Source organism: Colossoma macropomum, unplaced genomic scaffold (genome assembly GCF_904425465.1).
Source record: "Colossoma macropomum unplaced genomic scaffold, Colossoma_macropomum, whole genome shotgun sequence".
Classification (NCBI taxonomy): Eukaryota; Metazoa; Chordata; class Actinopteri; order Characiformes; family Serrasalmidae; genus Colossoma; species Colossoma macropomum.
Window position 1 is genome coordinate 33,900,773 of NW_023494786.1, and position 27,074 is coordinate 33,927,846.

At 40.3% G+C, this 27,074-nt stretch overlaps 1 protein-coding gene across 1 annotated transcript in view; it reads right to left on the reverse strand.

Annotated features, from left to right (window-relative positions):
• Positions 1–27,074, reverse strand: part of plppr3a (phospholipid phosphatase related 3a) — a 42,187-nt gene that overhangs the window by 2,731 nt on the left and 12,382 nt on the right. Inside the window, exons 2-8 of the mRNA XM_036565416.1 lie at positions 23,695–23,795; positions 20,010–20,195; positions 19,199–19,328; positions 17,971–18,166; positions 13,452–13,509; positions 5,697–5,870; positions 984–1,361 (exon numbers count right to left, since the gene is read on the reverse strand). Of these exons, the coding sequence (XP_036421309.1) occupies positions 984–1,361; positions 5,697–5,870; positions 13,452–13,509; positions 17,971–18,166; positions 19,199–19,328; positions 20,010–20,195; positions 23,695–23,772 (1,200 nt within the window). The 5' untranslated portion in view covers positions 23,773–23,795. The remainder of the gene's footprint in view (positions 1–983; positions 1,362–5,696; positions 5,871–13,451; positions 13,510–17,970; positions 18,167–19,198; positions 19,329–20,009; positions 20,196–23,694; positions 23,796–27,074) is intronic.

Genomic DNA, 27,074 nt, shown 5'->3' on the forward strand with positions numbered 1-27,074 from the left:
TATTGAATTGGCCTAGTAGTTATATCAGCAGCAAATCAGTAGTTAGCAACTGAATGTCAAATCAAATAAAAGTACAATTTAATTATATTTTAACAATATTTACTGTCAGTTTTCACACTGAACTGGAACAATAACAAATACTCCAAATAAATGTTCTTTTCTCACTTCAGGTAAAAACAAGGGCTGCATTTAAAAAATAAAAAATAAAACTTTTGAAAAAATGTGCAGCTTAATTTTAGAAAAAGTAGGAAGTGTAGTTTGAGTTGCACTTTTTCATCATTTTTGTTAACTCAGTTTCACATCTTAACAATATGAACCAATTTATAATAAACCGTCTCACATCCTAACAGCTGAACCGCTTCAACACCATCTTTTCTCTTTCTTTGACTCTTGTATCCCCCCCCACCCACTCCCCTACCACTTTTTTAGATCACGCCATTTTAACTGGCTTTCCTCTCACTCGACTCTTATCTCGACTCTTATCTCCCCTGTGTGCGCGTCACTCACTCGAGTCGCCGCGCTCATCGTAAGGCACAGATCTGATTGGATGAGTAGCGTCTCAAGTGATTTTTATAACGCACGCGATTGGTGTGTGAGTGTCCGGGGCCGCTAAATCCGTACCGTAAATGCTAGAAAGGTGCTGCTGTCTAATAGAAATACTCCGTCAAAATGAAATAATTCTCAATAGTTTATCGATTATAGGCCCGGGTCCGGATAGGGCGACGTCTGGGTCCGGACCCGTACCGCGGTCCGCCTATTAGTGACCTCTGATCTAGAACAATGAATAAAATATTCAAGTCCTCCAGCATTAGCTTAGTGCTAACATACCACTAGAAACCCCATGTGGGCGCTAGCAGAAATTAGCATTATTGCAATTACTGCAAAGGTGAGTTTTGATGATCCACCACTATTGATTCTGAATGTTATGTATAAGCATTACTTCTATTAGTGAGAAGACTTTTGGACATATTGTCCAGCCCTACATGGAAGGTCATGTGACGCTGGGCTGGTTCCTCTGCGGCGTTAGCGCTGGCTCTAGGCAGTGTGTTGCTGAAGGTCAGCATGGTTTCTTTGGCCATCGGGCTGCGGGGGGCCAGGAGCTCCACGTCTGCGCTCGCTCTCTTCAGACTGCCCATAGATGCCTTCTCTCGCCGCACCTTTCGGTTCAGACCCGCCACGTGGGGCGGAGCCATGGCCAGCTCGTCGTTACTCTCGGACGTGTGGGCTTTCTGGTAGACGGAGTCGTGACCGCGCTGGGTCAGAGCGCGCAGGGCGTCCTTCCTCGGCGGGCGGACCTGCTGCTTCACCGGCCGAGGAGGAGAGTCATCAGATGGCTTGAAGTTTCCAACAGCGTACAGAGCCTATAACACAATAGATAACACAACAGGTAAGACTGGCAGGAAATTAGTAAGTTACAGCAGGATGAACTACTAACTTTAAAGTGAGTATTAAAATATATACAAATAAATAAACAAAACAGGCCTTGGCTAATAAAAGCAAATAATTCATAACTGACACTGAATAAATTAGAGTAGATACTTAATGATTTGTAGTAGTTAATGAATTATTCATAGTAGATACTGAATAATTCATAGTAGATACTGAATAATTCATAGTAGGTACTGAATAATTCATAGCAGATACTGAATAATTCATAGCAGATACTGAATAATTCATAGTAGATAATGAATAATTCATAGTAGATACTGAATAATTCATAGTAGGTACTGAATAATTCATAGCAGATACTGAATAATTCATAGTAGATACTAAAATTTGATAGTAGTTTTTGAATAATTAAAAGTAGTTATTGAACAATTCAGCGTAGACACAACACTAGGTCTTAAGATTGATCACTGCATAATCAGGAATTATAAAAAAACAATTTCTATTTCTATAAAATTACTATACATTTTTACTATAAAGTTTTTGACCTTGAAACAAATGAACAAAGCCACAAGTGTGTGGATTCAACATGTAAATCAAATGTAAATGTTCACTCTCTGAACCACGTAATTAATAGAGAATTATGTGATTAGATTTGAACAGCATCCAAAAGCAAAACAAGAGTATTAACTCAGACATGAAGGCAGAAGACGGTGTTATTCACGATCACCTGCACTCTAACTGTTACACCGTCTGACACTTCCAAGAATTCATTTCCAACTCAAACACAAGCAGGAGTCTATCTATGAATCTATCCACGATAGTGCATTCTGGGAAGAAGAAATAACAACATGTCACAGAAAGGTGTCTGAGTGAAGAAATGACAGAGATAAAAAAAGAGAGAAAGCGAGATTGTGTGAAAGAGCGATAGAGAGAGAGAGAGAGAGAGAGAGCGAGAGAGAGAGAGAGAGAGAGAGAGAGAGAAAAGAGCTGTGAAATTGTTCCCGGCGAGTCGGGGAAGATTTCTCTCTGTAACAGAACAGAATCCTATATATAGAGCTGCAGTAGATGGCTTAGAAAACACAGCGAGAAAAGGCAGAAATAAATCTGAGGCTGAGCGTCTGACCCAGAATCTCAGCAGGCAGGCCAGAGACTCAACCACATCAGCAGTAATTAGAACCAAAAAGATGAACGAAACGGTTGGGGAACCGTGGGCACAGATCCGCATCCATACCGCTAAAACAGCGTTAAAACAGAAAACTTTAAGGGAAAAAAGTCACAATTTCACACTTTACCTCTTCCCCCAAACGCAGCTGAGACATGCTTAGTGTCTGAGGTTTGCACTGGAGCTACAGGGCTAATGTAGCTACCAATTAGCATGGTGCTAACTGCATGCCTAGATCATCACACACTTCCCTGACAGCAGACCATTCTGGGTCAATTCCAGCTTTCCTACGTGAGTGTTGGTTGACTACTGGGCAGATGTTGGGCATGTGGGCCAGATCCTGGACAACTTTGTTTGTGGACCAACTCTGGCATGAATGTGGATCAACAATGTAGTTGGGCCAGATTTGGGCCACATCCATTAGTTCTACTGACTTATGCAGTATGCGGGCCAGATCTGGGTCAAGGACCCAGCCCGTACACTGGACCAGAACAAACACAGGAATGTGGTCCACACGTGGGTCAGACAAATTTTGCTAACTGGGTTGCCTCAAACTGTGTCAAAGTCATGTCTAATAGAATTGGCTGGATGAACATATGGACAAAAGTCAGGCTTCTGGATGGCAGCTGCTACTGTTTTCAGCTATGCTCATATACTTTAGTCCATGTTTAGAGATAACAGTGCAAAAAATAATATCTTAACAAGTGAAAACATCTCAAATGTAGTTAAGAAATCTAATATCTCTCATTATGAGGCTGTTGTCAGAATTTTATAAGATTATTCCACCTGTTTCTGTACATTTTTACTTGTTTTAAGTGATTTTATCTGGTGAAAGTGTCTTATTCCATTGGCAGATTAGTTTACTTGTTTAGAGAATTAATGAAGATAATTTTGCTCATTTCAGGAAATTAGGATTAAAACAAGTAACATGATCTGACAATGAAATAAGAGACTTTTATAAGATAAAACTGCTTTATTTAGTTAAAATATCGAGAAATAAGTTAAATAATCTCACAATATTCTTACGACAGTCTCATAATGAGAAATAGTAGATTTATTGAATACATTTTAGATGTTTACACTCACTAAGATCTTATTTTTTGCAGTGTAGTCGATGTTTATAGGTAACAGTGTGTCATACAGTGCAAGAAATAACATCTTAGCAAGTGAAATCAAGTATCTAATATTTCTCATTTTGGGAATATTATAAGATTAATTTACATTATTTCTAGTAAAAATATCTCATGATAGTGGCAGTTAATGTTGCTTGTTTTTAAGCATGTTTCTTAAAATAAGCAAAAAGATCTACCAACACAGTGAGATCACTTAGTAAAATCACTTAAGATTTTTTTTGCAGTGATAAACAATGTAATAGAGTCTATTAGAGATTACTGACTGACTCCACACAGTCTGAGGCGATTGTGTGATGATTTGAGTGAAATTAAGCGAAATTGCACTCGTTTGAATGGAATTTGCGATTTCACGTTCCAAACTTCAGAAGCAAATAAACCTTGCATGTGAAATTGTGTGTTCGAGTTTAACTTTGGGGAACTTTGACATGTAAATTAACATCTTTAACCCATAACGTTTCTGCAATAATGGCTACGTTGACCTTTTAAGGGGTGGGGCTTCATCAAGCAGCACCGAGGATCCAAAATTTAGAAAGCTTTAATTTTAGCAGCGTAAAAGCACAAAGTTTTAAACATTTCTTCCCCACTGACTATAAATAAACCCGTTAGAGACTGTATGATACACAGTCTGTCAGGAGACTGTATAATTACACTGCAAGAAATGATATTTCAGCAAGTATAAACATCTTAAATGTAGTCTATTTATCTACTATTTCTCATTATGAGACTGTTGTAAGAATATTGTGAGATTATTTAACTTATTTCTAGATGTTTTTACTTGGTTTTAAACGGTTTTATTTTATAAAAGTGTCTTATTTCATTGGCAGATCATGTTTCTTGTTTTAATCATTATTTCTTGAAATGAGCAAAATTATCTTCATTATTTTTCAAAACGAGTAAACTAATCTGCCAATGGAATAAGACACTTTCACCAGATAAAATCACTTAAAACAAGTAAAAATGTACAGAAACAGGTGGAATAATCTTATAATATTCTCACAACCGACTCATAATGAGAAATATTAGATTTACTGACTACATTTAAGATGTTTTCACTTGCTAATATACCTTTTCAGTGTATCTTCTGTAGTTTTACTGTTTATGGTTGGTGTGTAAGCCAACTAGATAACTGCTATGTTAGCTCATTGGCTAACCACAGCTGCACACAAGCCACCCGTCTGCTGCCAGCCATGCCAGTTATCCACGTTTTGCTTTATTTATTTATTTTTTCCAATGTATTAAACTCAGTAAGTAAATAGAAACTGTGCAAATAATGAAGATAATTTTGCTCATTTCAGGAAATGATGATTAAAACAAGTAACATGATCTGACAATGAAATAAGAGACTTTTATAAGATAAACCTGCTTTATTTAGTTAAAATATCGAGAAATAAGTTAAATAATCTCACAATATTCTTACAACTGTCTCATAATGAGAAATAGTAGATTTATTGAATACATTTTAGATGTTTACACTCACTAAGGTCTTATTTTTTGCAGTGTAGTCCATGTTTATAGATAACAGTGTGTCATACAGTGCAAGAAATAACATCTTAGCAAGTGAAATCATCTTAAATCTTGTCTAAGTATCTAATATTTCTCATTTTGGGAATATTATAAGATTAATTTACATTATTTCTAGTGAAAGTATCTCATGATAGTGGCAGTTAATGTTGCTTGTTTCAAGCATGTTTCTTAAAATAAGCAAAAAGATCTACCAACACAGTGAGATCACTTAGTAAAATCACTGTGCATCAACATTTGCATGAAACTGCTAACTGGATGTGTTGACTTGTTTTCACACAGAAAATGAGCAAAACGTGCAATTTCACCTCACTGGTACCTTTTACCCCAGATAATTAAACAGCACTGTGATGTAGTTTGGAACTTACCATCCTGCTACACAAAATAATGATCTAGTACTTTGGTGTCCTTCACTTAGCTGGTTAAGCAGAAGGCCTGTAAAAGGAGAGCTACTGTAATCAGAGCTGTGGTTGTCTAGGTGGGTGTCGTACCAGATACACGGCGATTCCGGCTCCGATGACGAAGCCCACGTAGACGTCGATGGGGTGGCTGCGGTACTGCGTGATCTGCGTCAGGCTGGCCAGGGCGGCTGCGATAGCGAAGGCAAACACCAGTACAGGCTTCAGCAGCTTAGTGCTGTCTGAGATGGTGGAGTTAAAATACATCTGCAGGACAGAGGAGGAAACACGGTTACTGCACTGAGAGCACCTCCACTCTCTATCAGCAAAACCTCACTGTCAGAATAAAGATACTGTACAGGTACGTTTCTCACTCCTAAAGGCAGAAACGCTGTAAAAGCACCCGCAAACGTCCAACAGTGCTTTTAAGGTCCAGCTGTGTACTTTAAAGGCGAGCTATTATGCTAATTTTCAACGTTCATAATTTTATTTATTAATTTTCATTCATCTACAGCACATTCTCTACAAATCTGAAGAACCCTTTCATGATGCAAAGAACCCATTAATCATGCAGAGGGTTCTTTGAATGTTCATAGTTCTATACACATTCGAATGATGTGTGCTTATTAACACGGTTAATACCTAACCTGCTAGACTGAGACTGAATCTCTCCCTGCTCCCCATATAGTGCAATATATGGTATCTGAGGTGGTTGCTATGGTGTCCCAGGTGATTACTAGGGTGTTGTTAGGTGATTGCTATGGCATCCCAGCTGATTGCTAGGATGTTGCTAGACATTTACTATAGTATTCCATAAAGACGCAAGCTGGGGTGTTTCAAGTGGTTGCTAGTTTGTTGCCAGATGGTTGCGATGGTATCCCAGATGGTTGCTAGCGTGTTGCTATGTGGTTGCTATGGTATTTCAAGTGGTTGCTAGGGTGTTGCCAGATGGTTGCGATGGTGTCCCAGATGGTTGCTAGCGTGTTGCTATGTGGTTGCTATGCTATTTCAAGTGGTTGCTAGGGTGTTGCCAGATGGTTGCGATGGTATCCCAGATGGTTGCTAGCGTATTGCCATGTGGTTGCTATGGTATTTCAAGTGGTTGCTAGGGTGTTGCAAGATGGTTGTGATGGTGTCCCAGATGATTGCTAGCGTGTTGCTATGTGGTTGCTATGGTATTTCAAGTGGTTGCTAGGGTGTTGCTAGATGGTTGCGAGGGTGTCCCAGATGGTTGCTAGTGTGCTGCTATTATTGTTCTGTAAGTGTAATGCACATTCACTTTTACCATTCATTTCCTATCGGCCATTTGTTGAGAGTTGTACAAAAATTGCACGTCCAAAAACCTGTACGCAAGCACACCGTTGCTGATCCATTCCTGATGAAGCAAACATTCTGGAGTTGGAACGGTACCGATTTCTCACAAACTGCAGGACGAGTTACAGACAAAATGTGGCAGAAAAATATGACGAAGAGGAAGAAGAAGAAAAAGAACATACTGTCTGGCAACTATAGTGTTGTGCATTGCGTTGCACTGATAAGGTCATTATAATAGACAAGTTTTATGCAAAAGATTATGATATACAGTGGAGGAAATAAGTATTTGATCCCCCACTGACTTTAAAAGTTTTAATACAAAAAAAATAAATGAAACGTCTCATAATTTCATGCCAGCTTTATTTTAACAGTGACACATAGAATATCAAAAGAAAAACTGAGAAAATCACATGAAATGAGAAATAAAAATTAATTTGAATTTCATTGAAGGAAGTAAATATTTGACCCCCTAGTAAAACATCATTTAATACTTGGTGGCAAAACCCTTGTTGGCAAGCACAGCAGTCAGACGTTTCTTGTAGTCTTTTATAAGGTTTGCACTTCAGGAGTAATTTTGGGCCACTCCTCTCTGCAGATCATCTCCAAATCCTTAAGGTTTTTAGGCATGCATTTGGAAACGCGAAGCTTCAGCTCTCTCCATAGATTTTCTATGGGATTGAGGTCAGGAGACTGGCTAGGCCATTCCATGACCTTGATATGCTTCTTATGGAGCCACTCCTTTGTTTCCTTGGCTGTATGTTTTGGGTCGTTGTTGTGCTGGAAGACCCATCCACGACCCATTTTCAGTGCCCTGGCGGAGGCAAGGAGGTTGTCACCCAGGATTTTGCGATACATGGCCCCGTTCATCTTCCCGTCGATGCGGTGAAGTTGGCCTGTGCCCAAAACATAATACTTCCACCACCATGCTTGACGGTGGGGATGGTGTTCTTAGGGTCATATTCTGTGTTTTTCTTCCTCCAAACACGTCGAGTTGAGTTGAGGCCAAAGAGCTCAATTTTGGTCTCACCTGACCACAGCACCTTCTCCCAGTCTCTCTTGGAGTCATTAATATGTTCATTGGCAAACTTGAGGTGGGCCTGGACGTGAGCCTTCTTGAGCAGAGGAACCTGGCGTGCACTGCAGGATTTTAAACCATTACGTCTCAGTGCATTACCAATGGTTTTTTTGGAGACTGTGGTCCCAGCTGCCTTGAGATCATTAACCAGCTCCTCCCGTGTAGTTCTTGGCTGATTTTTAGCCTTTCTGAGACTCCACGAGGTGATATCTTGCATGGAGCTCCAGGCCTAGGTTGATTGACAGTAATGTTGTACTTCTTCCACTTCCGAATAATTGCACCAACAGTTGTCACCTTCTCATCCAGCTTCTTACTTATGGCTTTGTAGCCCATTCCAGCCTTGTATAGGTCAACAGTTTCTGTCCCTGACATCTTTAGACAGCTCTTTAGTCTTGCCCATGGTGGAGATGTTGGAGTGTCACTGAGTCTGTTGGCAGGTGGCCTTTTATACAGGTGACAATTTGGGACAGGTGTCTCTCATGCAGGTAACGACTTCACTGAGATTAGGGTGTGTCAGTGGTCTGTGGGAGCCAACATTAGTCATGGTTTTTAGGGGATCAAATACTTATTTCCCTCAATGAAATGCAAATTATTTTTTATTTAAATATTATTTAATTTTCTAGATTTTCTTTTTGATATTCCATCTCTCCCTGTTAAAATGAAGCTACCATAAAAATCATAGACTGTTTAATTATTTGTCAGAGTACAAACTTTCAAAATCAGTGGGGGATCAAATACTTATTTCCTCCACTGTATAATACACAAATACAAGCACTCTGGAAATGTGTAATCTATAATTATCACTAAATAAAGTAACACTTAGCAGCCAGTTAATCAGCAGTTATAGAGCTGATGATTTTGTTACCAGCTATTCACATTTTTAGGCCTAATAAGAGCGTTATATGCCCCCCTATACTGAGATGTTGGATCTCATTTTGGATTTTTCCTTCCCCACACCTGCCTCTGCTCACAACGGATGTCTGACTCGCGGCTGCGGTCGGCCGTTACATCACATCACAAGGTCGTCTCGTTCTGTGAGACACTTTGAAAGCGGCAGACAAACGCAAACTGAAAATCTGAAGGACTTGGCTGGTGGATCCTTCCAGACCTTCACTCACCCACAATCCTCGGTCAGAATAAATGGCAGAAACAGCTGTGAGTGGGCGAAAGCTGCAGCACCAGAATTTATAATGAAATAGTTCTACAGATAGACACTGTGTAAAAGATCATGCTGACAACATATAAGATGAAATGATACAACAAAAACACCACAGTTTATAAGTTTGCAAGTATTGCTTTCAATAATAAACCTGTGTTTAACCATCAGTGAACGTTACGTGGGTATGACGTGATATTTCATAGCCTAAAATCACATCCGTCGTTAAGTAATCGCCATTTTCTTCTGGTTTTATGATATAATATCTAGTTTAAAACCGTCCTAAATAAGAGTGTTTTCTGTTGGGGCCTAAAAGGTTGACAAAATATGAAGCTTCTGAAAAATAAATAGGGAACTGAAATTTTTTATGTTTATATTTTTATTTGTATATTTTAAAAGCCTGCAGTAGCTGCACTGTTTAACAATTTATTTTCACTACAGTGATCCAAATTCTCTCGCCCCCTGCTGGCCGCTTTGGGCTGCGGCACTAAAACACATTCAGCTTGAGATGCAAGGAGGGACAGTGTGTGCAGAGCTTTAGGCCATTTCTGATCCCCAAAATGCTTTTAATAAATTCGTTTTTTGTTATATCTCCTGCTGGTGTGGGTTCAAGTGTGTAACTGTTCGAGTGACACAGTTGGTTACCACACCACACAACAACAATCTGATTGTATGTCACTTTATTCTTTTGCACAAAGGTTTATCCAGAGGAGTTAGGGTGAGCATCAGCAGTTTGATGTGTCGGTTATCTGTTTATATTGTCGTCTCTCGCCACTTTTTTATGATACGTCAGTCAGGACACGCACTGGTTGATGTAAATTATCAAACCAAATTAAAAGAAAAGAAAGAAAAAAGGCAAATAATTTTGTGTGACGTCACTAAATTCACGTCACATATCTACTGCTTAAATTTCAGCACCCCAAACTTAACTCCTTAAAATCTCGGGCTTATTACATACTACAGCTTATTATTCAGTAACTACACGGACTTTGATGCAAACTGGCTGAGTTATTCTTAGGTTATAGAAGTGTGTAATGAAATGGGGGGCACTGGCCATTCAAGGGGTTAAAACACCTTCCCATGTCCCTGTTCAGTCCTGCGCTAGGACTGTATAACATTAGCTTAGCTAACATCACTGGAATTCAGTGGTTTAATGATAAAAACAATAATTCGAACCTTTGTGGAACCTCAGTGTAGAAGTCTGTACGTTCTAAACAGCCTTTCTTCGTCCACCACTTTGATGATGATCATTTCTACTAGCTCCCCAATGGCTTCTCCCTATGTTAAATTAGCATCAAGCTAACGAGTTAATGCTACAGAGCACTACAAGTTTTATACCAACATCTGCTCCTCAAACTGCAGCCTAAAATTGCCAAACGCCTCTGAACTACCACACTGAGCAAAGTTTGTGTGGGGTATTTTGGTGAGAACAGTTCATGGTACTTACATTTGGGTGGAAAAAATTTCGGAACTTCTAAATAAACATGTTTACATGCAGCCTAATAATCCGATAATAATCTGACTAATAGCTCCATCGGAATAGAATTCGTCCATGTAAACACCTCAATCGGAACGGTCTAGTCTGATTGAGTCCATTCTGAATACAGTTTCTCTCCAACTGAACGAGTTGGGTAATCCTGTAAATAATCCGTTAAATAGAAGAATAATGTCAGTGTAAACGCCTGTATCTGATTACATTCCCTATCGGAAAGTTTAAGTCCATTCTGATCATGTTCGTCGCGTCATAGTGAAAGTTTATACCGTTCAACATGGCGGAGCAGAAACTGGTCTGCAGAGGAGACGAAGTTTCTGCTCTGATCTTTAAAAGACGGCGGTGGGACAGACGTCCAGCTTATGTGTCTCAGAACACGACGTCCTCCTCTCGGCCTTCTTTAATAAGGACATGTGAAGGACGTTTTCCTGAGTCTGACATCATTTTAAAGCAGTTAAAAACACAAGCGCTGCTCACTGCTGCTCATCTCACTCTGACTGGACTCACGTGATGCTCGCTGTCATGGTAACGTCTACACTCTAAGCGGTTCTCTACGCATGCGCGTCATTCAGTTTCTGATTACTTGCAGTGCTCATGTAAACGGAGATCTTCCATCAGATTGTTGAGTAGAGTGAGAATAAACACCTCAGTCTTAACCTATAATCAGAATGTATTCAATTAGATTGACCAGCATGTAAACACAGCCAATGTGAGAGCCAACCTGCAAATCTGATCCAGAGAAAAATGACCATGTGAGCAGAGCTTGTAAAGCAGAGATAATCTGCATCTCTACAACATCTCCTGTAACAACAACGTTACCGTGCGTGTTTAATACTGTGGCCCAGGTCTAATACATACTGTATATTTCAGACTGTTGAATGGTAGCGTACAGTGTCATTTGCATCGTTTACATTAGATCCTTCGTGAACCAGCTTTCTAGTCTTCACTCTGAGAGACGACTGCTCACTGACACAGTCCTGATGTGCCACATCTGCTCATCTGTGTCAATTAAAGATGAAGATGAGGCTGGTGTCTTAATTAACAGTTGGGTTCTTACACTGAGGTCAACGAGGCAGAGCTAACTGAAGCTGACTAACGAGGAGCTCGTTATGCAGGGGTAAGCGGGGAGGCTGTGTGCTGGGGGTTGGGGGTCAACAGACTGACTGTATACTAGAAAACCAGCACTCTGTCTGAAATACAGTAATACGTTCTACATTCTTATTCTTAGCTAGAGCTGCTCACTTAATACAGCATTCAAGAGAACGTTTGACTTTTCAGACAGACTTCAAATGGAACAGCTAACTGCTGAAACAACCTCATAACATTAGATGTAATAGTTCAGTTTAAATCTAATTTCATTGAAAATAGTAGAAAGACAACATATAAAAATATTTGCCCATTTTGAATTTGATGCCAACAACACATTCCAAAAAAGTTGGGACGGGGGCAGCAAAAGACTGGTAAAGTTGTGTAATGCTAAAAAAAACACCTGGTGGTTAATTGACAACAGGTCAGTAACATGATTGGGTATAAAATGAGTCTCTCAGAAGTAAAGATGAGGAGGGGTTCACCACTCTGTGAAAGACTGCACGATCAAATAGTGCAACAATTCAAGAATAACGTTTCTCAATGTAAAATAGCAAAGAAAATTTCAGAAACACTTCTGAAAACCACTGTCTGTGAACACTGTTCATCACTGCATCCACAAATGCTAATTAAAACTCTAAAACGCAAAGAAGAAACCAAATATAAACAGGATCCAGAAATGCTGCCAGCTTCTCTGGGCCTGAGCTCATTTAAAATGGACTGAGAGGGAAGTGGAAAAGTGTCCTGTGTTCTGACGAATCAACATTTGAAATTCGTTTTGGAAATCATGGACGCTGTGTCCTCCGGGCTAAAGACCACTCAGCTTGTTATCAGTGCACAGTTCAAAAGCCAGTATTCATGATGGTTTAGGGGGGCATTAGTGCACATGGCATGGGTGACGTGCTCATCTGTGAAGGCACCATTAATGCTGAATGATATATACATGTTTTGGCAACATATGCTGCCATCCAGACAACGTCTTTTTCAGGGAAGGCCTTGATTATTTCAGCAAGACAATGTCAAACAACGTTCTGCATGTATTACAGCAGCATCGTTCTGTATTAAAAGAGTCCAGGTGCTAAACTGACCTGCCTGCAGTCCAGACCTGTCACCACTGAAAACATTTGGCGCATTATGAAGTGAAAATTACAACAAAGGAGACTCTGAACTGTCTGAGCAGCTGAAATCCTGTATCAAACAAGAACAGGAAACATTTCAGTTTCTAAACTACAGCAGTGTCTCCTCAGTTCCCAAACACTTACAGAGTGTTGTTAAAGAAGAGGTGATGAAACACAGTGGTAAACAGGCCCCCGTCCCAACTTTTTTGGAATGTGCTGCTGGCATCAAATTCAAAATGGGCAAATATTTTTCAAAAACAATAAAATTTCTCAGTTTCAACATTTGATATGTTGTCTTTGTGTCTAAATATTGTTAATATTGCTAATTGGTGAAATACATGCTTCTATTACTTGTTATCTACATTAGCTGCGTAGCTCCACTGCTAAAACTAACGACACCAAATGTGTCTCGGCTGATCGACTTCTTGCGGGATAAGAAAGGCATTGTGTACATTAGATCGGCGCTGTGGAGGATTCAGACAGATGCTGTAACGCAGTGCTGCTATGTCAGTATCAACACTTGTCTGAGTTCAGATAAAAAAATAACAGAGGGTTTGTTCGCATGTCTCGCTGCCGGTGCCGGAGGGAAATCTAGAAGAATGCTTACGGATATGTAGACAGCTGCGAAGCCGGAGAGCGTTGCATGCTGGGAGGGGAAAGTTTTCCTGATCAGAGAAACAGAGGGAGAGAGAGAGAGAGAGAGAGAGGAAGGTGTTTCAGTGAAACATGAAAATAAAACAAACATCCCAGCACTGAATCTGAGTTTGAGACTGTTAGAGTTTCATGTAAAACCAGAGCCCAGAGGAGGAAAAGAGGGAGAAAGAGGAACAACAGTGTCTACATGAATGACTACCTCTGTGAAAAAGAACATCGGTAGTATATTTGAAGTGTTTGGGTCTTTCTGCTGAAGTCAGAGCTGAAACACGTGGGATTTTAACTGATCTTGGACTTTAGACTAAAATCCTTTTGCTCTGAGTGACTCTAAACCTCAATTATGATCGTTTTATTAAAACTAATGATTGAACATTTCATCACTGCCGAAACAACCATAACTCTACCAAACTTTTCCAAATGTGTCAGTTGTGACTGTTTCAGTGACAATTTTAGGTCATTTTGAGCTCAGAAACTCAGCCAGTTCATGACCAGCAAACACAGCTCTGAACAGCTGTTCACACAGAAAATCATCATTTTTTCACTTAAACACTAAAAAGTGCTGAACTGCAGAAAATATGATGATTCTTAATGTTCCACACTGATTTTCAGACTTTGGGACACATTTACTTCAAAACAATGGGATCTACCTGCTCACCATGTGGCCATGAGGGACAGGGATGCAGCCCCACTTCCTGCTCTGAAATGCAGGGGCGTGGCTAAAAAACTTTTTAACGTTATGTTGCAGTTGTGACATTAAAAGTTTTTTTTTTTTAATTTAAAAATTAAACTCATGATAAATAAAAATCTTTCGAATTCACTTTAAAAGATCAATCAGAAAGATCCTTTGTTTAGTAAGCTTTAGTATGTTTTAGTACCTTTTAGCATCAAAATTATGAAGCTATCTAGCAGTCAGAAATCTTAAGCTAACATCAGCTAGCAGTAATGTTAAGTAAAGATAACAAAGGATCCATAACATCATCAAAACTACATTTTTTCCCTTTTTTTTAAAATAAAAGAGTTTGATGTTGTAGTATATAGGAGGCAAATCCAGCCAAAAAAGAAATTAAAATTAAAACCATAAAATGAAAATGCAAACCTCTTTTGCCATTTCTTTTTCCAAACATCTGCGCAAATATCCTGCCAAAATTGAAAATGAAATGAAATGCCTTCATTTGCAATTTCATTTTTCACATGAGCGCGAGCCATTTGTGACAAAAATAAAAATAAATGTAAAACACCTATTTTTCATTTCATTTTAGTCGTAATTCTGGTTTTTCATGGCCAAATCTAAAATGAAAAAGCTGATAGAGAAAAGAAAATCCAAGCTTCACTTTGGCTTTTGGCTTCTCCATGAAATGCAGAATACGAGTCAAAACTAAAACCAAAATGCAGCGTTTACATTCTTATTTCTTCTTCACAGCAATCGGCTGCAGATCTGACAAAATGAAAATGAAAATGCAAAACTGATAAATCAACAGCAAAGTGACGGTTTGTGATTCAGTTTTTGGTGTCGACGCGCTTTAAGTGTCAAAATTAAAAGGCAAATGCAAACGAACATCAGCGCCACCTGCTGGACATTTACTTTACATTTTCCACTTTTCGATTTCGTTTTCAAACTGACCAACATGCAAATATATGTTAATTAGCACTGGGCGGGGCTACGGGGTACATTTTGGGACATCCTCAGACCTCCGAGTCAAAACGGCATCATTCCTCAAGCTAAACGACTTCGAGTCTCGAGAAAAACCATCGTTGTGACTCTGGTGAAACTGAACGTCAGACCAAATGCTGTCAGACCAAACGGCCTCAGAGAAAAGGTGTCAGATCAAACGCAGGCCTGGTTGAGCACATAGTGGTTTGTATAACTATTATGTATCTCGATATAAATGCCAGTATAACATTTCCAGTTTTTTTCTGATGGTGTTTGTGCTGACGTTCAGTTTCACCAGATCTGAGACATGACGATGGTTTTTCTCGAGACTCGAAGTCGTTTAGCTTGAGGAATGATGCCGTTCTGACTCGGAGGTCTGAGGATGTCCCAAAATGTACCCCGTAGCCCCGCCTAGTGCTAATTAACATATATTTGCATGTTGGTCAATTTGAAAACGAAATCGAAAAGTGGAAAATGTAAAGTAAATGTCCAGCAGGTGGCGCTGATGTTCGTTTGCATTTGCCTTTTCATTCTGACACTTAAAGCGCGTCGACGCCGAAAACTGAATCACAAACTGTCACTTTGCTGTTGATTTATCAGTTTTGCATTTTCATTTTCATTTTGTCAGATCTGCAGCCGATTGCTGTGAAGAAGAAATAAGAATGTAAACGCTGCATTTTGGTTTTAGTTTTGACTCGTATTCTGCATTTCATAGAGAAGCCAAAAGCCAAAGTGAAGCTTGGATTTTCTTTTCTCTATCAGCTTTTTCATTTTAGATTTGGCCATGAAAAACCAGAATTACGACTAAAATGAAATGAAAAATAGGTGTTTTACATTTATTTTTATTTTTGTCACAAATGGCTCGCGCTCATGTGAAAAATGAAATTGCAAATGAAGGCATTTCATTTCATTTTCAATTTTGGCAGGATATTTGCGCAGATGTTTGGAAAAAGAAATGGCAAAAAGAGGTTTGCATTTTCATTTTATGGTTTTAATTTTAATTTCTTTTTTGGCTGGATTTGCCTCCCATAGTAGTATGCAAACGTGATAAAAGTTTCAAAACATATCCCAAAATCTAAACAGTCCGTATATGGAAACTAAGTTGCAAAAACAATCCATTTCGAATTTACCACTTTTGTGATGTCACAAAAACAAATATCTGGCTGTTTAGCCTCAGCAGTTTAGCCCCACCCACTCACACTGAAGTTATAAGAAGTGTTTCAGCCCTGATTTATTTTTGAATAAGGCAAAATACAGGGCAGCCACTCAGAACAGAGCTCTTTACAAATATCAGTCTTAAAGGGACAGTAACAAAAACAGTCTGTTTAATTGAAAGGGGTGGCGTATAGTGACTGTGTGTACCTGGCGGACAGGATGGCGTATAGTGACTGTGTGTGTACCTGGTGGACAGGATGGTGTATAGTGACTGTGTGTACCTGGTGGACAGGATGGCGTATAGTGACTGTGTGTGTGTATCTGGCGGACAGGATGGCGTATAGTGACTGTGTGTGTACCTGGCGGACAGGATGGCGTATAGTGACTGTGTGTACCTGGTGGACAGGATGGCGTATAGTGACTGTGTGTGTGTACCTGGCGGACAGGATGGCGTATAGTGACTGTGTGTGTACCTGGCGGACAGGATGGCGTATAGTGACTGTGTGTGTACCTGGCGGACAGGATGGCGTATAGTGACTGTGTGTGTGTACCTGGCGGACAGGATGGCGTATAGTGACTGTGTGTGTACCTGGCGGACAGGATGGCGTATAGTGACTGTGTGTGTACCTGGCGGACAGGATGGCGTATAGTGACTGTGTGTGTGTACCTGGCGGACAGGATGGCGTATAGTGACTGTGTGTGTGTACCTGGCGGACAGGATGGCGTATAGTGACTGTGCGTGTGTACCTGGCGGACAGGATGGCGTATAGTGACTGTGCGTGTGTACCTGGCGGACAGGATGGCGTATAGTGACTGTGCGTGTGTACCTGGCGGACAGGATGGCGTATAGTGACTGTGCGTGTGTACCTGGCGGACAGGATGGCGTATAGTGACTGTGTGTGTACCTGGCGGACAGGATGGCGTATAGTGACTGTGTGTGTACCTGGCGGACAGGATGGCGTATAGTGACTGTGTGTGTACCTGGCGGACAGGATGGCGTATAGTGACTGTGTGTGTGTACCTGGCGGACAGGATGGCGTATAGTGACTGTGCGTGTGTACCTGGCGGACAGGATGGCGTATAGTGACTGTGTGTGTGTATCTGGCGGACAGGATGGCGTATAGTGACTGTGTGTGTACCTGGCGGACAGGATGGCGTATAGTGACTGTGCGTGTGTACCTGGCGGACAGGATGGCGTATAGTGACTGTGTGTGTACCTGGCGGACAGGATGGCGTATAGTGACTGTGTGTGTACCTGGCGGACAGGATGGCGTATAGTGACTGTGTGTGTGTACCTGGCGGACAGGATGGCGTATAGTGACTGTGCGTGTGTACCTGGCGGACAGGATGGCGTATAGTGACTGTGCGTGTGTACCTGGCGGACAGGATGGCGTTTACTGTGCGTATAGTGACTGTGTGTGTGTACCTGGCGGACAGGATGGCGTATAGTGACTGTGTGTGTGTACCTGGCGGACAGGATGGCGTATAGTGACTGTGCGTGTGTACCTGGCGGACAGGATGGCGTATAGTTACTGTGCGTGTGTACCTGGCGGACAGGATGGCGTATAGTGACTGTGCGTGTGTACCTGGCGGACAGGATGGCGTATAGTTACTGTGCGTGTGTACCTGGCGGACAGGATGGCGTATAGTGACTGTGTGTGTGTACCTGGCGGACAGGATGGCGTACTGGTCTCGTCCTGAGCAGATGTCCTGGGTGATATACGGGTTTATATCACAGGCCACACCAGGCAACGTGTAATTGGGTTTGCAAACAGTAAGGAAGAACGGAGTGTGGTAGCCGGTGGAGAGCTGAATAACATCTGTAACCAGAGCAGTGGCACACAGACCAAACACATGGACACCTACAGAGAGAGAGAGACAGAGGACACTGTGACACATTCAGTAGGAAGCTGTTCTAAAATGGACCTTACTCTCCCATATACTGAGTGTCCAGTTTATTAGCTACATGTCACTTGTACTGTTAAACAATTAGTTCAGCTGTGTTGCTTGTTAGCCAGGTAACTAGTAAGTTATGTAGCTGTACTATTCCTGTCCTTATTTGTGTTGCATGAGTTACTCTCAATTATACCAAACAGCTACTAGTAGCTAGTTTTTGTAATATGTACATGTGGCATGTGCTCGTCCCCAGGGCCCCAGGGATGGCCTCATGAGCCAGCAGGAAGCCGGAGCCCGAACTTTGAGCCCAAACGATCCCCCCCGGAGTGGGGGATGGCGTGAAAGTCCGGTGCCCCACCTCCTGGGCAACACATACGGTCCCGCAGCTAGGCCACTTTGGTTTGCCTAACATTTGACCTGGATGGCCAAGCACCCGAGAGGGAATGAGAGCTTGTTGCTCTGCCTCCCTGTTACCGCCCCCGCTCCGCATCTCAGCCGCCGGGGTCGAACATGAGGCAAATTGAAGTAGCCTTGCTGCGGGACTGGAGGCGGTGCCCAGGAGGTGGGGCTTGGGACTTGCGTGCCATCCCCCACTCACTTAGGTATATCATCCTCTCCCTTCTGTCTCTGCGGGGTTTTGTCTGGGATCAGAGTTCGGGCCTCACCTTTCTGCCAGCTCTCGCAGCCGTTATCAGGGCCCAGGGGACGGGCGCATGCCACAGTATAAAACTACAAAACCAAACATACTGTAGTTTTAGCTACATAAACCCACCTGAGATTTGTTTTTGATGCTAAATTCTGCATCTAATATCCTATATGAAGGGAAGAGGAAATAACCTGATATTGATGCTACAATTGGCTATTTAAAAAAAAAATGTTTCACAAAGATAAGCTGGTTGCAGGTGATTACCAAACAAGCTCCACAAGGCTTTACATTATGCAAGACAGGTGAAATGCAGTTTCAAGCAGCTAAAAGTGTATGAAAGAGCCGAGCTTACCAACGAATCTGACAGTCCTGCGTAAGAATGAGTTGAAGTTGCAGCCGCCGGCGTTGATGCTGGCCTCGCAGCCGGGCCGGGCCTTCAGCCGGGACTGCATGCAGTACATCAAAGCCTCACCCAGCATGATCTGAGACGCACAAACATCACAGGTTACTCACTTTACACTCCAGCTGCCCGAGGCTACGCTTCCCTCACTCTCTTCTTTAAACACCTAGCGCGCTAAAATTAGCCTCAGACACACCGAAGTGAGACATTCTGAGAGTAAGCCTGTCTGAAGAGTTCTTATACCTGGCTTATCAAGTAAAACAGCAGATGAGTGCAAAAGAATGAGAGCTGAAAAACTGGGTTACTATTCACACACTCATATTAAACAGGGCTGTATGTCAAATTTTTGAGCAGATGAATCTCAATAAGTGGAACAAATCATTATATAAACTGCGGAAAACGTGTAAAAGGTTTATACTTTAATGTTCAGGTACAGATGTACAATTTTCTACATGATCATACAGATTATTATTAATAATACAGGGCTGCTATAAATAGCATTCTTTCTGCATATTTGAGTGTGAGGAAACCCACACCAGCAGGAGTGCACATACAGTTGAAGTCATGCATTTCAAAACAGGAGACAAAACTGTTCATTACAAAAAGGTAAGACTCACTATCGTTTATTATAGGAAATTAATCAAATTTAATCAGCTTAAAGATAAACAGAATAAAAGACAAGCAGCATTTAGAAGGACTTATTTAGAAGGAGTTAGTGTGAGAGTGTGAAGTGCGATGAAAGTGTGCGTTTTTAGCTACTGACCGAAGCGGCTGGGCCAGCGAAGGCCAGGCTGAGCAGCATGAGCAGCGGGATGAGCTCATCACCCGTCTCCACGTACGGCATACTGAGAGAACGGTCAAAACAACGGAACCCCACTTTAGCCGGCTGGAGAACATCGGTCAGCTCCAAAAAATACAGAGAGATCATAGAGGAGGCCACGATCGGCAACTGAGAGAGAGAGAGAGAGAGAGAGAGAGAGAGAGGGGAATAGAGAGAGAGAGAGAGAGGAGAGAGAGGAGAGAGAGAGGAACAGTGAGAGAGAGGAGAGAGAGAGAGGAACAGAGAGGGAGAATGGAAGATTAATACATGGTTCACTTCAGACCAACATTGTTCATGAAAACATCAAAAACAAGTGCTTTATGGCTTTATTTTCCTGTGTATGCTTTTCGTGTTGTTTATGCTTTGTTTTTATTTATGTAAAGCACTTCGAATTATCTTTGTGAATGAAATGTGCTCCACAAATAAACTTACCTTGCCTGTTTTTATGTACTTTGACTTTGAAAAGTCACAAAATTTGCAAAATTTAATGTTCAGTCTGAACAATTCTCATTATTTACATTTAATTTCTTATTTTATCACAGGTATTTCATCGTTTAAACTTTAATATTCCCGTAAAATCTGAATCCAAACAAGTGTATCCTCCATAAGAGACAGAGCGGGCGGCGGATGGTGGGTGGGGTGGCAGAGGTGGTTAAGTGGATTTCACTGTGAGAAATCTGTGAAAATTCACTGGTGCAGTCATACATAATTCACCACCTCCAGATCTACAGCTACAGAATGAACCTAACAGAGTGAAAATGGGTTTTTCTGAATGAACCATTTACTGTTTCTCTCATTTAATGCATGCCTACTTCAGCTAAAGTGCGTTCATTAACTCTTAATCAGGCCGAATACGTCCGATAGCTACTTAAGTCTCCTTAATCCGGTCTGTAATTCCATTTAATCTCATTAAACTCTTCCTAATAAAAACACACAACCGCTTCCCATCACCTTCCATTATCCACGAGCATGCTCAGAGCATCGGGGAGGAGGTCTGAGCTCCTGACCCAGTAAATGTGAATAAATTAGCATGTTAGCTGCCAAATATTCATTCAAATCAACCAGGATCTCACTTGCGAGTCACAGCCGCTCTGTCTTGCACTACTAACGTGACAAATACAGGTGTATATCTCTGATCAGACCTATGAAATGAATAGCACCAGAGTCGTCCGATGAAAAATACTTGATATACGCACATATGACCACCTCAAAACAACTTCAATCTGTATTAATAAGAAAAGTAATTAAGCTGGTGTGCTGTTTATAGCATCCATGACCTACTCTTAACACACACTGAGTGGCAGAAAAATTGTTTTGCAAGTATTGATTTCTTAAACTTTGGTGCATTAAAAAGAACTGTGCCTAACGACATCCCTTAACCGTAACACATCATGATGCCATGAGTGGCTCTGATGTCGTCATTCTGTAGTCAGCATCATGCCTATATTATGAATCCCAGGTCTGAGCTGGTTTTCGCTATGGAAAAAAATACATGGTGTTTTGGAAAATCACTGCTATCTGTGGTACGTAAAAGCTGATACATTTCGTTGTACAGATATTTTCCCCCTATGGGCATCACCAGGTCCTCTGAATTTAGCTCACTGCACTCTCAGAAATAACCGTCACTGGGTCAGTTCCCCTCTGGTCACTGGGGTGGAACCCTCAAGGGTCCATCTCAGTACCTTTAGTCAGGGAACATAACTGAACCATAATCCACTGAAATGATATGTTCTAAGCTGTACTGACTCCACACACCCCGTCTCGTCTCCAGGCTTTTATTTTACTGTTCTGTTTAAACATTCGGTTATGAAAAGGTACAAATATGAACTTTTCACCCGGAAAAACTTATTTAAGGTTCACAATCAGACCTTAAAACCACTGTTGGAGCTTTGAGGGAACAAAGGGAACACTGTTGTACCTTGATTAATGAAAAATGTACCTGCACCTTATTTATAATGGCGTGTATTGAAATATAGTGTTAAACAGTTCAAGGCTGCTGCAGGTTTTTTTTATAATGTATAAATAAAATAGAAAAATACAAACTCCACTCTAAAGAAAGCACAAATGGGCCTTTATTGTGCTTAATTTATTAGAAAGGTCAGATCTTTCTTTATATTATTTTTATATATATTTTTACCTCTGTTTTGGAGGAAAGTCAGGTACTTTTTAAGAAATAGACGAGGCAAAGCGCCATTTAGCAGCCTAGGCTTTTAGTGTCCACTCTCTGTGGTGACATGGCCAAACATTAGATGCCATTTAGAGGCACTACACTTCGATCAAAGATTACAGAGAGAAGAGAATTTCATCGTTTGAATGATACGACACAATTGATTGTGCTTTAAATGACCAAGTACATAAACTAACATGGTAAAAATGTCCATTTTGATTTGAGATTGACCTTAAGAGGCTTTGGCAGCAGTAGAGCACATTAGGAGTAACTGGTGTTGGTATTAAACAAGTTTATTAGCAGACTTTTTCTCATGTGACGTCATTTCAGAAGAGTTAGTGTGCTTGTAGTATGTAGACTAGTGTTATAACTGCTAAACAACCTCCTAATTCAGAGAATCCAGTGACGGTCGAGGAGAAAAGGTACATATATCAGCTTTGGGGTAGTTTTCTTTATCTCAGTACATGATGGAGGCAATTTTTGAAAATGCTGTTCATTTTTCTCATAAAGAAGAAACAACTTAGATCTGGAGTTGCTAATATGGGCATCATGAATTGATTTACTGTACAATCTGATTACTCTGATAGAGAATCAATTTGAATATGTTACCATAACTGTGTCATTCCACTGACCACTGGTCGCTAAGCAACAACACTCTACGCTGCTGGAACTACTTTTTAGTGGAATAATCTGACAATATTTAAATATTCAGTACAATTTTTCAGGGCTTGCTTGCTTTACTTTTTCTTCATTTTGCAATACTGTTGTAACCGATAGAACACTGTACTGCAAAAAATATAATATCCTATCAAGTGTAAACGTCTTAAATGTAGTCAATAAATCTAACATCTCTCATTATGAGACTGTTGTAAGAATATTATAAGATTATTCCACCTGTTTCTGTACATTTTTACTTGTTTTAAGTGATTTTATCTGGTGAAAGTGTCTTATTCCATTGGCAGATTAGTTTACTTGTTTAGAGAAATAATGAAGATAATTTTGCTCATTTCAAGAAATAATGATTAAAACAAGGAACATGGTCTGCCAATGAAATAAGACACTTTTATAAGATCAAACTGCTTAAAAACAAGTAAAAATGTCTAGAAATAATTTAAATAATCACAATATTCTAACAACAGTCTCATAATGAGGAATATTAGATATATTGACTACATTTAAGATGTTTACTCTCACTAAGATATCATTTTTCGGAGTCTGGTGTGAAATTACATCAAGTGTGCTTTTTAAGCCATACAACACAAGAGGGAACACATTATCGTGAGCATCACGGCTGTGATTCAGTCGCAGGTTCAGCTCAGCTTTATCACTGTTTGCCAGATGAACCTGAATGTTGTTTTGCCCAGTTAGTCTGTAAAGCATTTCACTGACCAAACCGCCTGCAGGTCAAATACTATCTTACAGAAGTTCTTCACCCCAAAAAACTCAAAATTCAGCTCCTACCTCCACAAAGTAGAAGCAAGGCAGCAGCGTCATACTGTCTTTGGGCGGCTTCTTGGGTTTCTCTTTGGGAGACATCATCTTGGGGTTGGATCGGGAATGCGCTGGGAGCAGAAATCAGACAGTTAAGAGAATTCATGTAACACAGGATTATAGATCAAATGACGTCACACTTGTTGACAAACCACCGGTCAAGCGTTAGTTAATAAAGCATCCTGACAGTTGAAGTAAAGCCATGCTGAGCCGCTGCTTCACGGCTTTAGTAACACCAGCAACAGTAAACGAAACACTGTGAGCTTTTTTAGCATCCCGGCTGTCCGACGCCATGAGGGGAAAGAGGCTGAAGAGCTCCAGCTGAGGAAGATCTTCAACTGAGAGAATAAACAGGAGGAGCTTTCAGCATCTCCTCATAACACTACCAGAGTCTGAGCTCATCAGTCTGACACAGCTGGACAGTCAGGAGGAGGAGGAGCTCTGCAGCTCTGATCACTTCACAGTGTTCACCACTGATAACTGACACTGATTGATGATTGACTTATGCAACTATTTATGTCTAGATCTCTTCTGCTGTAGCTCAACACTGAATGCTGTTAACAGCAGGACATTAGCAGGGCTCACATATCTTAAGCCAGAGGTGCACAATTTGAGTCCTGGAGGGCCGTTTGGTGTTTTACCTGCTCAAAACCACCTGATTGATCTCATCTGTTAATTGCCAGATTTAAAAGGTGTATTTGAGTAGAAGAACTGACACCAGGACTGGAGTTGTGCATCACTGACTTAAGCTAATGTGAAGCTAACACTGATTAACCCCATCAAACTGTTACTCAATTTTGTGATGATGATGCATTTGACGGTGTACTTGGTGGTAAAGATAGACAGAATATCACTGACCCTTCTGAAATAATACGTTTTTGGTAACACTTTCTATGAATGTCACCTTTGTACGCATCTATAAACGCGTTCATAACATGTTATAATGCATTCATAAGACATTATAAACATAGCTATAAATATTTATAAAAATGCATTATACATTATAGCCATGTTTATTATGCATAATGAATTAACATAATACATTATAAGTACTGATCATAACAAATTATAAGAGCTCATAAGTCGTATTTGTCCGCTCTAAGTAAAGTGAAGCGTACTGTACTAAAGCCTCCTCCAGTGTTCAGAGTGAGGCTTCAAGTTGAAGTATTTACTGAAGGATTTACTGAAACACTAAAACATTGACAGTAAAGCACATTACAGGCTTCAAATGTCAGAGTTTAAACTAGAGCTGCCATCAGTGTTTTACCCAATGTGGGAAAGGTAATGTTCACCACCGTTAGCTTGGTATTTGTCTTTACTTTGCAGTCTCCAAGCTGGGACTGACTTCTTTGGCACTGACATTATAACGTTATTAACACTATTTATAATGCATTATATTAACAATTCATAATGTATAATAAACATGGCTATAAAGTGTAATTCAGTGTAGTTCTTTTTTATAAAAATGTATATGTTTATAATGCCTTATGAATACATTATAACATGTTATAAATGTGTTTATAGATGCTTACAAAGGTGACATTCATAGAAAGTGTTACCAAGTTTTCTTTGGGGACTATTTTGCCTCATGTATCCCTCCACCATGAAAAGTTTCAAATAAATGGCTTAACACTTTAAGCCAAAACTTTATCACAAAACTATCATAAAACAATGTGCCAGACATCAGGGAGTGCATTCATAACCATTTCCTGTAATTAAACTATTTGTGATGTAATTTTAAGAATCATTAAACTCCTCAGACGTCTGGTTCCTATCACCACCACTGTGAACGATTGACTCTAAGTTTCTCTAGAACAGAGCGTTTCACACCAAACCACTCTGAACCACTCCGTTTACATCTTAACCACTTAATTATGAAGAACTTTTGAAAAATTGGTGGAGTTCCCCTTTAACTGCTAAGCAGGCTGTAGCTAAGACCAGTTTTCAGAGAGGACTTTGCACCAGTTGCACCGAAGTTATACCGAGGCTGAACTGAGAGTGGTGTTAGCAGTGCGTTCACATGAAAATGTATGTAACAGGCTGCTAAGAAACCTGGTTACTAAGCAAATCTGCTGTACCAACTACTGGCAGCTTGCCAATGGTTCTGGGGGGCAGCGCACAGTAGAACAGCGTTTTTGGGTTTCATGACCCCCTTTTCCTCGCCTCACCCTGAAACACCACAGCTCTTCTCTGTGTGGACTCTGGAGTCTGCTGTAAACACTTGCTACATTGCTAGCTTTGTAGTGTGTTCAGACTCTTACTATAGCTTGAATCTAGCAATTCTATACCTGCACATACAGATTGGCATCCTGTACATTTTCTATCCATATCTTGTAATTTAGTATATATATATATATACATATGTATATATATATATATATACACATCGCTGTTGTTGGAAGAAAACCTTTTATCTCCAATATGGTAACTTTACAGGAGAAGGAAAAAACATACTTTACTTTTAATGTAAGTCAATGGAACCAGACTTTTTTACGAGCCATTTTTGGTCAATTCTTTTAGTCCATTTGTCATGAAATTTACATACAATGTAAAGAGTAACAGGCATTTTCAAATTATATAAAAGACTGAAAAACGTCAAAAAAATAAATAAATAAAATGCTATATAAGTGTACCAAGCATCTCATTTATCTACCTTAGACTCACATATTGCATATATGGAAAGTGTACAACCATACATATCATAGCTCTTATTTTATAACTTATTTTACTGTACATAAACAGTTGTTTTTGTGCTGTGACAGGCAGCACAGTTCACTATAACCAGCATAATGACTCCACATTTATCTACACTGAAAACGGTGCTTTGAGTTGTGAGTTTTTTCTAACAGCGTTTAAAAGCCCAGACGCTGCAGACTTGATCTCCACCAAATATTACTGCGATGGTGGTGAATAATGAGGAGATGGAGCTGAACGTGTGTCTGTTTATTAGGAGGAGTAACGTTAGCGCGCTCGGCTAAAGCGTTTGGGAAATGGAGACTGAAACTATGGGGCAGTGACTCTGATAAACAGCAGAGGGCGCTCTCACTATATTCTTAACTCTCAGTTTATCACACTTTAGTTTTATTTGCCTTTTTTTTTACATCAGTAACAGTAGCTAACGTTAGCTGTCTGGCTAACTAACTAGATTACATGTTTATGTTTCAGCTGTGCTGTATGGTCGGTTGCTAGGTAACAGACATGACAGTTGATTGTCGACTTCAATCGAGTAAGTTAAGATTTCCTAACTTGAGATAAGAAAAGATGCTGTAAGATAAGATAAGATTTGTTCTGTAATACGGATTTGTGAAAATCTTATCTTGACCTGTCAGATCTTAAGACAAAAAGATAGG